A 14,118-nucleotide genomic window follows, 5' to 3' on the forward strand; every position below is an offset into this window, starting at 1 on the left:
AAGTGTACATATCTAGGATAAAAGATTGGCTAGAAATCTGAGTCTACCAATATCTAGCGTCACAGGCACATCACTCTCATGAAAAATGGCAGTATTGCCCAACCATGTAGAAATATCCTGAGGTCTACTGCATACGCGTGTCACCCACCAATCCATAAAAATCCCATGTTTCTAAATACTTCAAAGAGCAAAACACATAAGGTAAAACGAAATGCTCTATAATCATCCCAATTTAGATTATTATTCTATCCTGGGAATTCCTCCTTTTAAACCAAACCTACCATATTGATTTACACAAGTTCTCTTATAAACTTCTTGGTAATCAACCTGTCTCCACACCATGTATTTACAAGCAACTATTTGCTTGCCTGTTCTACAAACCCCAATCACTCCACTGGGATAATCATCTATTAATACAACATAATCATCCCACTATAGTTTAATAAAAACCATATATACCACAAAACATACTATCACACAGCACAATTCAAAAATAGCTAAAACTGCTAGTTTACTTTATTAAGAACTTTCCAAATCATAAACTGTCAAACGAATAATTGTAAATAATCTTTAACATACAACTAGTGTATGTGTTTAAATCCATACCACACTTTTATTAAAATCTCCTCCACTATCAATAACCAAAAATCACTCTTAAAAGAGCCATCCTCCTTGCGGTTTAGTACCTTCCTGCTGGGATGGCCCGATACCTCCTCGTCTAGGACACTGCCTAGCAGTGTGACCGTACTCTCCACAAGTATAGCAAGTACCCCTAAAAGTACCAAACGGCCTCCTTTGCTGGTTAGACCGTAGTTGATCCCGTTCTGCCTGTGGTACCCCATTCTGCTTTCTCTGGACTAACGCAGGACATTGGTTGGATGTATGCCCATCTTCTCCGCAGCCAAAACAATGAACTTTAACCACATTCTGCATCACTGGTACTGCTTCAAGTGTTTGTTGTACATGTAGCTGACTCTGAAGTGCTGCTGCTACGCCTGCAGCTACAGCCTGAGCAATGATGTAAACTAACTGAGGAGAATCCTCTGGATCCCTGCCCTGATTGTAGGCCTGTTGCTGAGACTCCTGAGTATGTTGAATTTCCTCATGCTCTATCTGCAACTGACCATCTTCCTCCTGAAACCTAGGCATTTGCTGCTCTTCCCCCATTTGCCGACGTCGCAGGCGTTCTTGCTGCCTACGTGCCAGTCTCCTCTGTCGACTGTTCATGTTCTATCCTCTTCTAGCGCTAACCATACTGTTAACATAGAAAGACAAACATCAATACGATTGTAAACGGACCGTAAAGGAATTCAACGAATCCTAATCTTAAAGCTCTAAACAAGAGAGAACGCTACGCGGAAGACTTATTCAATAGAATCCTAGAGACACTTGAACCTGGAGTGCTCTGATACCAACTGTGATACCCCTCGATTCTAGAGCCACGGGTGATCAAGTCCGAGCACAGATCCGAAGGATATCAAACAATTAATATTTAATCGAACACAGAATACAAAATGAATTTAAGAAATAATAATAAGCTGAAGGAATACTAAATTAAAAATCCTCAAATATAAATATTTAAACTCTGACAATCCAAACTTCATAAGTTTACAACTCGGGAATCCATCTCCAGTGGACCCCTAATAAAAGTCCAAACCGAGCGAAAATAAATAACTGAAGATAAAAAGCCCAAATCGAATATCAAGAAAGAAGTCCTACATCGTCGGTAGAATGAAAGATCGTCTCTGCTCAGCTCGAACAAGCTCTAAGACCTCAACCATCCAACACCTGAAAAATAATAAATGGGTCAGGCCCACTAGCAAGTTCTATACTACTACTACCCAAGCAGAGACCCGATACGCATGTACATCCTAACCAATCCAACAATAGCTAGTAGTCCGTAGATAAATATATATATATATAATCACACTACAGGACTCTCACTGGACTACAGGCCTGTCTCAACCTGACTAGTAGGCACCATGCGAAAACGCACCCAAATGTGGGCATGACTACCTAGCCCTAGCAGGGTACACATCCAACCATCATAGCCAGTTATGCATCCCAATGCATATACGCTCCCTAACCAACGACTCTGAGTCTCAGGCTCATATCGTGGCATCATAAAAATATATTTAAATTCCATTCCAAACCAAAGTGTCACTCAACTATTTATTGATTTGACACAGAAGACAGGTAGGACTTAACTTTTGTAGTTAATCCATCCCTTAATCCAGAGTAGGTAGGACTTAGCATTTTTTTGAGCTAATCCCCCTAGTATGACACCGTCCCATACCAGTGCATACAAACCATCCATCCAGTATTGAAAATATATATATAATGGCATAGCATATCAATATCAACATATCCAATCACAAGCTTAACAAGAATGTTTAACTAGCATGCTTGTTCAATACATCCAGTACCTGATTCTCTAACAAGTTTTAAATGCAGAGAATAAATATAATCACCCTGTAACTCACAACAAGCATAATAATAATAACAGAATTAACATGCTTATTGATACCAACTCCACAACATCCAATAAGTTGATATAAAGAACTCTTTGTAAACATCAACTAACTTCTGATTATATGATAATAGAATTTATATAAACTGACTTGTTTAAACCCATACCATTGTTACATGATTTAACCATAAACCCCTAATTCAATTGCTAACTTAGAATTTAACAACTTGAATCGTCTGCAAAATCTTAACCATGTAAACTTCCTTAAAAGTGACTTACTGACACTTATTCCGATTATAATCATTCTGTAATCTAATATGCTTAATTTAAATCACAGAAACATGATTAAACAATATTCTCATTCCCAGACAAAATTGCAACTCATAGAGTTATGCACTTAAAATCCTCTGCCTCCAAAACAGTCCACAAGTTCACTTGAAAATACAACGGTTTAAAACTACCGACCTCTTTGTAATTTATTATGTATTAACACACCCTCAAAATTTTAATAGGACTTAGATGCTACTGGAACATCCCTGCATAGTTCCTAATAGCATCTGAAAACACCAAATTCTGAAACCCGTAGCCAAAACCACCTATTAGGAATTTGGTGTTTTCAGATGCTATTAGGAACTATGCAGGGATGTTCCAGTAGCATCTAAGTCCTATTAAAATTTTGAGGGTGTGTTAATACATAATAAATTACAAAGAGGTCGGTAGTTTTAAACCGTTGTATTTTCAAGTGAACTTGTGGACTGTTTTGGAGGCAGAGGATTTTAAGTGCATAACCCTATGAGTTGCAATTTTGTCTGGGAATGAGAATATTGTTTAATCATGTTTCTGTGATTTAAATTAAGCATATTAGATTACAGAATGATTATAATTGGAATAAGTGTCAGTAAGTCACTTTTAAGGAAGTTTACATGGTTAAGATTTTGCAGACGATTCAAGTTGTTAAATTCTAAGTTAGCAATTGAATTAGGGGTTTATGGTTAAATCATGTAACAATGGTATGGATTTAAACAAGTCAGTTTATATAAATTCTATTATCATATAATCAGAAGTTAGTTGATGTTTACAAAGAGTTCTTTATATCAACTTATTGGATGTTGTGGAGTTGATATCAATAAGCATGTTAATTCTGTTATTATTATTATGCTTGTTGTGAGTTACAAGGTGATTATATTTATTCTCTGCATTTAAAACTTGTTAGAGAATCAGGTACTGGATGTATTGAACAAGCATGCTAGTTAAACATTCTTGTTAAGCTTGTGATTGGATATGTTGATATTGATATGCTATGCCATTATATATATATTTTCAATACTGGATGGATGGTTTGTATGCACCGGTATGGGACAGTGTCATACTAGGGGGATTAGCTCAAAAAAATGCTAAGTCCTACCTACTCTGGATTAAGGGATAGATTAACTACAAAAGTTAAGTCCTACCTGTCTTCTGTGTTAAATCAATAAATAGTTGAGTGACACTTTGGTTTGGAATGGAATTTAAATATATTTTTATGATGCCACGATATGAGCCTGAGACTCAGAGTCGTTGGTTAGGGAGCGTATATGCATTGGGATGCATAACTGGCTATGATGGTTGGATGTGTACCCTGCTAGGGCTAGGTAGTCATGCCCACCTTTGGGTGCGTTTTCGCATGGTGCCTACTAGTCAGATTGAGACAGGCCTGTAGTCCAGTGAGAGTCCTGTAGTGTGATTATATATATATATATTTATCTACGGACTACTAGCTATTGTTGGATTGGTTAGGATGTACATGCGTATCGGGTCTCTGCTTGGGTAGTAGTAGTATAGATCCTGCTAGTGGGCCTAACCCACTTATTATTTTTCAGGTGTTGGATGGTTGAGGTCTTAGAGCTTGTTCGAGCTGAGCAGAGACGATCTTTCATTCTACCGACGATGTAGGACTTCTTTCTTGATATTCGATTTGGGCTTTTATCTTCAGTTATTTATTTTCGCTCGGTTTGGACTTTTATTAGGGGTCCACTGGAGATGGATTCCCGAGTTGTAAACTTATGAAGTTTGGATTGTCAGAGTTTAAATATTTATATTTGAGGATTTTTAATTTAGTATTCCTTCAGCTTATTATTATTTCTTAAATTCATTTTGTATTCTGTGTTCGATTAAATATTAATTGTTTGATATCCTTCGGATCTGTGCTCGAACTTGATCACCCGTGGCTCTAGAATCGAGGGGTATCACATTAAACCCCAAGGAAGTCACACCAAAATCCAAACTTGGCTTCAAACCCAAACTCAAAAAATGGCCAAAAAGGGATTCCAATCGGTTGGAATCGAAGGCCTCGCCAAAGCGAACATTAAATACTAAGGCACTACGGCGTTTCACTAAAGGGAGAAGGTTCAAAAGAGGAGAGAAAATGTGGCAACCCCTTGGGCTTCCATGGAATCTAGCCAAGAGAGGGGAGAGAGATGAGAAATTCTGATTTTTTATTTTAGAACCCCCTATTTATAGAAAAACCCTAAAAGTGCCCCGAATGGGTCCTGCCGGGTCCGAAAAAGTTGAATTTGAGCAGACATGCTCAAACTGCAAAACTTTGTGAACAAAAAAGAACCAAAATGAGAAAAAATGAATAACAGAAGAAACGGCGTCGAAAACTGAGTCCCTAGCATAGAGATATGCCCCAAACAAATTTAGCGTTAACTCGGGCCGAAGACCCAAAAACTGTAGGGATCGACCGCAAGACAATTCTAAGAGTACACGAATTGACGAAATGTAAAAATGAATCACGTACGAGAATTGAAGCCCCAAGGAGACACTTAGCAATTAACTTTCATTAATTGCATAAAAGCCCTTATACAAAAAGATCACTGCACAAGTGACCCCAAATGAAAATATCTTCCAAAAGATATTTTTTTAGAAACCCTTAAACCAAAATATCTTTAAAAGATATTTATGAAAAACACCCCAAGAAATAAAAATGTTTGTGAAGAATCTCTTCATCCACGCCCCTGCGGGAAAAAGAAACAACCGGTGAGCTTTTCTCCAAAAGTAAAGTTACGTCTTTTAAGGAAACCAACAAGAATGGAAGTACGTAAAGTCAAAAATCAACTCTGAGCACGAAGAGTGAGGTTACGTGAAGGAAAATTTCAACGAAAAAAATTAACCAGTAAAAATGGAGAAAAGTGAAGGGAGGAAAATGACCGGGTCATTACAAACAGTTTATGGACACATTGTATGATTTAGTATCACTAGATTACTTTTCTAAAAGACATGATTTTTTTTCTTCATAATCTTATTCAACGGTAATTAACTTCCAGAAGACAACTTCTTTTAGAATTAAAAAAGAAAAAAGGAGTGACAGTTTAAACACTTTTATAAAAGACACAACTTTTAGTAACGAATGTACACTAGCTATATTGGTCATAGATAGAAACAACAACCTTATAGAATTTTAATTTGAGATAATTTTTTTAGTATTTTATACAATATTAATTAACCTCTAAACACAATTTTTTTTTTTATTCAAAAAAAAAAATTGTGTTCAATTAATTCAAAGGAAAAAGGAGTTCCAATTTAAACATCATAAAAGAGACACTTCCTAGTGTTTTCAATCACATGGCTCTGCGTGCCTTTCCATTACACAGGTCAGAAGTTTCTTTACTCTTCTCTTATTGATTTTATATATTTTACTAGCATATTACTTTATATATTATTTTATTTATACTATATATATTGTGGTATGATTACACTATGATATGAATGTTTTAGTCAAAGTGAATTTTCATAAGATTATCTGAATGGACTTAAATATGAGATTGTATAAAAATATCCAAAATCCTCAACAATCTAAAGCCTTTGCAGCCTTCCTACGTGCAGGTTATGACGACTATGAAAGGCTCCAAGATACAACTCCAATGTCCTCCATAAGCACGTTCACAAGGTGATGATCATCAAATCTTGTAGTGTCACGTTGCCCATAAAACCAGATATATAATTGAATATATATAATATAGTATTCGGTTGAAGAATGAAGGAATGAGTTTTAGGAAAAGAAGTAAGAACTCTTTATTTGTTGGAATACTCTTATTATTTATAGGCCACTACATGCCTATTCATAAAAGGACATGTCTTTTCTCAAAAGACTTTTCACCATTAACTTTTCATACCCATTCAAACATTAGGATTAAAGAAGTTTTAAAAACTTTATTGCAAAAAACCTAACACAACATATTAATTTAAGGCACCATATCAACTGGATATACAAAAATCCTACTTAAACTAAACGGCACCCATAATACTATCTCACACTAATTATATTAGAAGTATTTTGCACCAATAATAGTACCCAATATAAGTATTTTATAAGTATTTTCAGAAGTGGTAAATCAATATTTCTTATTGCTTATCCTTGTAAAACAAGAAGACTAAATTATAAAAGATGATAGAAAGTAGAAAAATATAAAAGGTCGAGAAAAATAGAACATGAAGATAATTCAATATAATCCCTTATGCTCAATATTAAGACTTTTTTCTTATTAATACTTATCTAAAGTAGAACAAAGAGTTGCCTAAACATCACTAATCTATATTTTACAACGTAAAAATAAGGGTCAAGTGTAGAAAACACCCATATAAGTATATTTACATTACGAAAACACTTCTAAAGTTTTAATTTGGTGCAAATAAGTCTCTCATGACATATTTAAGTTATAGTTTGACTAAATTACCCTTATATACAAATTTTACATATGATTTAAAAATACATCATTTTATGAAAGAACGAAAATAGTTATTTAGTACATGAGGGGTGTGATACGCATTGTAAGCATGTTATAAGGTTGTTTCTGTTGGAAAGATATATGCTTCATGTGACATTTAAAATATAACAAACCTTATATTAATATGTCATGAGATAATTAACAATATCTTAAGAAATCATTAATTAAATATACATGCAACTCTATATTTAATTAAATATGCAAAATAAAGTAATAAAATAATAATAATATACAAGGAATGAACCTGGACCAAGGCTAGTATTGGATACTATGTCCTTAAGACAGATTCACCCCGCTATGGTGCTAACGGACTCAGTGGCGTCTATCTCCTAGGATACAACGGTCTACATCCACCAGTAGCAGCACTACAAACTCGTGGATACGGCGAACCTCCTCCGTGTAATACTCTCTCTGACTCAAAAATGCATCTATACTATATAAATGCTGAATTTGGTGCAATCCGAACCAAATGGTTCGAACCAATCTTAATATGGCTCGATGAAATTGAATTAGGGTCTAAGTGGTTCGGACCACTTAACCTATGGTTTGAACCCACTTGGGTTGGGTTCAAGTCTAGAGAGGGAGATAGAAGAAATTGAAAAATGAATAATTTGCAAATGATCCAAAGGGGGGTATTTATAGGTAACAAGGTGCCTTTTCGGAATGGGTGCAACCCTTTGGAAAAAACTAAAAAGTAGTTTTTAATTAATGTGTCTTTTCGGATTGGGTTTGTCTCTCCATCATTGGACACAACCATTTATATGTGTCTTTTCACACTGGACACATCCATTCCAATTGGTTGCAATGGTTCACATGGTATCTATTCGATCACCAATAGACACATCCACTCCAATAGGTTGCAATGGTTCACATGGTGTCTGTTCACCGATAGACACATTTACTCCAATAGGTTGCAATGGTTCACATGAATAGTTATGTCTGTTAGTTTTGAGTTGCAACCCTTTAGAAACAGATGCAACTCTTTGAAAAATAGATGCAACAATTTAGAAATAGATGCAACCCTTTGGAAAAAAAACTAACTTTTAATTTAAATTCAAAAACTAACCACCCATTTAAATAAGCCCAATCCAAAATTAAAGGCCCAATCCAGGATTCCATTTAGTAAAAAGAATAATTGGACTTTATGATTAGGCCTAAGCCCAAGCCCAAGCCCAAGCCCAAATTTGGCTTATTTAAATTTCAGTTAGTTTCAATATTTTTTCCATGTGGGACAAACATTTCCCACATTTTGCATACCCATGTAGGCTTATCAAAACACCACACTTTGGAGCTAATTTCTCATTCACCCGGAAACGGATTTAAGAAAATAAATATACCACGTTCATCTCCTTGCGAAAAGAAACGTGCTCATCTAGAGATCCGTAAAAAATTATTAACGGAATCTATTTCAAACCTTATCCAAAGTTTATGTTTTTAATGCTCCCGTTTCCAACAGCTTCTGCACTTTATAAACTCTTGTTATTTTGAATTTTTTAATTTTAACGGCTAGATTTAATTGAAAACATATTTGTATCATGATTTAAATAGTATAATGACGGTAGGTGATTGAATACCTGTTTGTTTGTTTGTTTGTTTTTTAGCAATAAAGATTGAATACCTAATTTGTTGCTATGTAAACGATTATATATATATATATATATATATATATATATATATATATATTTGTGAAAATTTATTGCAAATTCAAAAGTTTTAAAAATTAAATGTATTTTATTTATATATAATGAATAAGTATATTTAATTTAATTTTTTAATTATATATTTAATGAAAACTGATAACTATATTAAAATTAATTTAATTGAGAATATTTTTTTTCTTTTTTGTAATTATAAAAGGAATTGAAGTTTTCATTCGATATGATATACAATATATTAATCTGACAATAAACTAAGAAAAAAAAAAAAAAAAAAAAAAAAGACAATTGTGATAACAAATTTTTTTTTAAGAGAGATAATGTGTTAGCGAAAATAAATAGAGAGAATTTTTTTTTTCTTTTTAAAAGGTGAGAAAAAATCCTTGAAATTGGGTTAAACATAGTTAATATGCACATAACACCTCTATACTATGAAATTATTAGTATACCCATCCCCTTGGGATATTTTCGGAAGAGTAAAAGTGTAAAATGTGTATTACAATATTACTTTATGTCAGATTTCTTATTGATTGGTGTTTCAATTTTAAAAGAATAGAGGTATTTTTAGCATACTTTTTCAAATAGGGAGTGAAAGTGTTATACAAAGTATACAATAATGGTGTTTTCTGCACTTGACCCTAAAAATAAACTGTGGAAGAGAATTTGTGAAAAAAAAAAAAAAAAAAAAAAAAAAAACTTAATTTGAGTAAAGTTATCTGCTGGCAAGTTTTGGCAGGCTTTTAGCGGCGGTAAAATTAGCCACAATTGGTTTTTTGTTCAATTTTTACCGGCAATTTTTTTTCACTTTTGACAGCTGTAAAATTGTAACAATATGTGAATGGGTTTGCTTTTAATTGGCAATTTCCATCTTGGAGTGGCAGAAAGAGCTGCCACATAATTGCAGTTGTCATTCTTGAAAAACAAACATAGTTGATAAGAATTAAATTACGTAGTTGTAGTGAAAAGGTATTATATTAATATGATTTTATGGCATATGATTTGGCCAAAATTTATTTCAAAGAATTAATATGTCAAGTGAGTTGGCCAATTGAATGTGGAAAAAAGTTGGACCTCACTCACGCATTTTATTTGACCAAAAACTTAAATTCAGTGAGAAAATACTCTAATTTTTAAATAAATATACATAGATGCTTATCATAAAAAATAAAAAAAATTATATATGACCACATATGTGATTTTTTATTTTTCCTTTTTTACCAAGGAATTAAATTCGGAGATTAAAACGCTCTAATTTTTTTCCTTTTTTCCAAAGAATTAAATTCGGAGATTAAAATGTTCTAAATTTTAGTCAAGGATAATCACTTATTAAATTGCATAATGTGCTCATATTCCATCATCGTGTTATATATATAAAGATTGCAAAGCATCAAAATTTCAAAGTCCCTTTCTTTTATCTCCGAAGAACTCATGAAGATGGGTTTGTTCAGCAAATGTCCATTGTTGCTTGCTTTGTTCATTGTCCTATGGAATGGGCTTGTCTTCTCTGCTCCCCTTGATGCAACCACAGATAATATATTCAACCCCTTGACTAAAGTTATCATTTACAACAACCTCGAAAATGGGTTAAATGTAAACGTTCATTGTAAATCGAAGGACGATGATCTTGGTATTCAAGTGTTGTCTGTTGGAAGCTCCTTTCAATGGAAGTTTCATGATAATTTTTGGAGAACTACACTTTTCTTTTGTGGTTTTACATGGGGAGATGTGAATGGAATTTTTGACATCTATGTTGCAAACAGAGATTTATGCGTTTACTGTGTTTGGAGAGTGAAAATGGATGGAATGCATGGATATGACGATCACGGTTCTCAGAGACATTTTTTTGCATGGAGTGGAACACCACCAATACCAAAGAAAGACGGTGAGAAAAAGAATTGAAACATGTATTGCTACTAATAAATTACAATAATAGTTTCCATTCATCTACAAAAATCTTGTAGTTTTAGTTTCCATCTATGTTTGTTTTGAGGAAAAATATTTTTTTTGAAAAATATTTTATTTTTTTAGGTAAAATATTTTTTGATATTTTACTTATTCAGTATTCAATAGAGGTCTAAGTCGAGGTTAAGGTCGAATCCATCAGATGGGACATGTAAAATAACTTGTTTAAAAATTGATTGGTAACTTATATTTGTTAAATTTTAATTTTTTTTTCTTCAAAAATATTTTACTGACAACCAAACACTAGAAAAAAAATATATATATTTTCTAAAAAATATTTTATACCCAAACAAATGGAGCCAGTGTTTAGAATTAAAACATTAGAGTGTTCAACAAATGTTCAATATTGCTTCAAGATAATTCAATATAATTCCTTATGTTCAATATTAAGACTTTTTTCTCCGTAAAATATTAATATTGATACTTATCTAAAGTAGAATAAAGAGTTGCCTAAGCATCACTAATCTATATTTTATAGGGTAAAAAAAAGGGTCAAGTGCAAAAAACACCATATGGTATGCTTACAGTACATATCACACCCTTATGCACAAAAAACAACCCTAAAGTTTTAATTTGGTGCAAATAGGTCCCTCCTAACACATTTAAGTTATAGTTTGACTAAATTACCCTTATATACAAATTTTACATATTATTTAAAAATGCATCATTTTATGAAATTACGAATATAGTCATTTAGTACATGAGGGGTGTAATACGCACTGTAAGCATATTAAAAAGATGTTTCTGCACTTTATAAACTTTGTTTTGAATTTTTTAATCTTAACAGTTCGATTTAATTGAGAACATAGTTTTATAGCGATTTAAATAGTATAATGACATTAAGTAATTGAATACCCATATATATATATATATATATATATATATATATATATATATATATATATATATATAATCCTTTACATAGCAACAAATTGGATAATCCTTTATATATATATATATATATATATATATATATATATATATATATATTTGTTAAAATTTATTGCAAATTCAAAAATTTTAAAAATTAAATGTATATTATTTATATATAATGAATAAGTATATTTAATTTCATTTTTTTAATTATATATTTAATGAAAACTGATAACTATATTAAAGTTTAATTGAGAATATTTTTTTCCTTTTTTATAATTATAAAAGGAATTGAAGTTTTCCTTCGATATGATATACAGTATATTAATCTGACAATTGTGATAACAATTTCTATTTTTTAAGAGAGATAATGTGTTAGCGAAAATAAATAGAGAGAATTTTTTTTTCTTTCTAAACGGTGAGAAATTTTTTGAAATTGGATTATATATAGTTAATGTGCACATAACACCCTTATACTTAGCATAATCCACTCTTTGAGGTATTTTCGAAAAAATAAAAAAGTAAAACGGGTATAATATGTGAATGGGTTAGCTTTTAATTGGCAATTTCCATCTTGGAGTTGCAGAAAGAGCTGCCACATAATGTTCAAGTGTCAATGTGCAGTTGTCATTCTTGAAAAACAAACATAATTGATGAAGAATTAAATTTACGTATTTGTAGTGAAAAGGTATTAGATAAAGATGATTTTCTGGCATGTGATTTGGACAAAATTTATTACAAAGAAAAGGATAAAATACTAAATTACTTCATTACTATGTCAAGTGAGTTGACCAATTGAATTTAGAAAAGAGTTGGACCTCACTCACGCATTTTATTTGATCAAAAACTTAAATTCAGTGCGAAAAATCCTCTAATTTTTAAATAAATATTATCTTATGCTTTAAATATTCTATGCTAGATGCTTATCATATAAAAAAAATTCGTATATGACCACATATGTGATTTTTTATATTTCCTTTTTTACCAAAGAATTAAATCCGGAGATTAAAAAGCTCTATTTTTTTTTTTTCCTTTTTTCCAAAGAAATAAATTCAGAGATTTAAATGTTCTAAATTTTAGTCAAGGATAATCACGTATTAAATTGCATAACGTGCTCATATTCCATCATTGTGTTATATACATAAAGATTGCAAAGCATCAAAATTTCAAAGTCCCTTTCTTTTCTCTCCAAAGAACTCATGAAGATGGGTTTGTTCAGCAAATGTCCATTGTTGCTTGCTTTGTTCATTGTCCTATGGAATGGGCTGGTCTTCTCTGCTTCCCTTGATGCAACCACAGATAATATATTCAACCCCATGACTAAAGTTATCATTTACAACAACCTTGAAAGTGGGGTAAATGTATACCTTCATTGTAAATCGAAGGACGATGATCTTGGTATTCAAGCGTTGTCTATTGGAAGTTCCTTTAAATGGAAGTTCCATGATAATTTTTTGAGAACTACACTTTTCTTTTGTGGTTTTACGTGGGAAAATGTGAATGGAACTTTTGATATATATGTTGCAAAGAGAGATTCATGCGTGACGTGTGTTTGGAGAGTGAGAAGAGATGGAGTGCATGGATATGACGACGATGGTTCTGAGAAACATTTTTTTGCATGGAGATTACCAAAGAAAGATGGTGAGAAAAAGAATTGAAACACGTTCCGTAATAAATTACAATAATAGTTTCCATTCATCTACAAAAATCTTGTAGTTTTAGTTTTTGTATTAGTTTAGAAATAAAACATTACAGTGTTTTTATATTGGAATGAGGAATTTATCAAAATTTTAATATTTCAAACAAATCTATATATATGTATGCATTTCTTAGTTTTCTTAAGATAATTTATGATTTGTTAATGAAGGTAAAGACATTCTTGAGATTTGGAGTATAAACTCAGTTTCTGTTAACTCTCCAAATAGGCCAAGATAATTGTGATGTTAAGCTAAATTTTTTTTCACCAAATTATATGCTAAACAAATAGCCGTATAAAGAGAGAAAAACACTTATAAAAGATGATAGAATGCAAAAGAAATTAAAAAGTGAAGAAAAATGGAACATGCAAATAATTCAATTTAATCCGTTAAATATTAGTACTTTTTTCCCGGTAAACTGTTCAATATTGATACTTATTTAAAGTAGAACAATGGCCTAAGCATCACTAACCTATATTCTATAGGGTAAAAATAAACTGAAAAGCAAGGCAATGGAAGAATATAAAAAAATGTGTTTGACAGAAAATGTTAGATGGAAAGGAAAGGAAAAAGAATTATTTGGAGGGATGAAATAAGGCGTGAATAATAGTTTTTGTTATTCTGCCTAAAGTGGGAGGGAGGAAAGGGAAGGAAAGTCTAATAATTTTAATAAAACTTTGTTAATATCAAATTTA

General features: G+C 32.0%; 2 protein-coding genes across 2 annotated transcripts; both read left to right on the forward strand.

Moving 5' to 3' along the window:
* The first annotated feature begins 10,325 nt into the window (after positions 1 to 10,325).
* LOC132300974 (S-protein homolog 6-like) lies at positions 10,326 to 10,790 on the forward strand. Its single transcript, XM_059798275.1, has one exon. The coding sequence runs from the start codon at positions 10,326 to 10,328 to the stop codon at positions 10,788 to 10,790; it is 465 nt and encodes a 154-aa protein (XP_059654258.1).
* A 2,141-nt stretch (positions 10,791 to 12,931) lies between these two features.
* LOC132300975 (S-protein homolog 6-like) lies at positions 12,932 to 13,384 on the forward strand. Its single transcript, XM_059798276.1, has one exon. It carries the CDS (start codon positions 12,932 to 12,934, stop codon positions 13,382 to 13,384), a length of 453 nt encoding a protein of 150 aa, XP_059654259.1.
* Positions 13,385 to 14,118: the final 734 nt, after the last annotated feature.

This window comes from Cornus florida, unplaced genomic scaffold (assembly GCF_030987335.1).
Source record: "Cornus florida cultivar Cherokee Brave unplaced genomic scaffold, ASM3098733v1 CherokeeBrave_3.0.0_Hap2_Chr03, whole genome shotgun sequence".
NCBI classification, from domain to species: Eukaryota; Viridiplantae; Streptophyta; class Magnoliopsida; order Cornales; family Cornaceae; genus Cornus; species Cornus florida.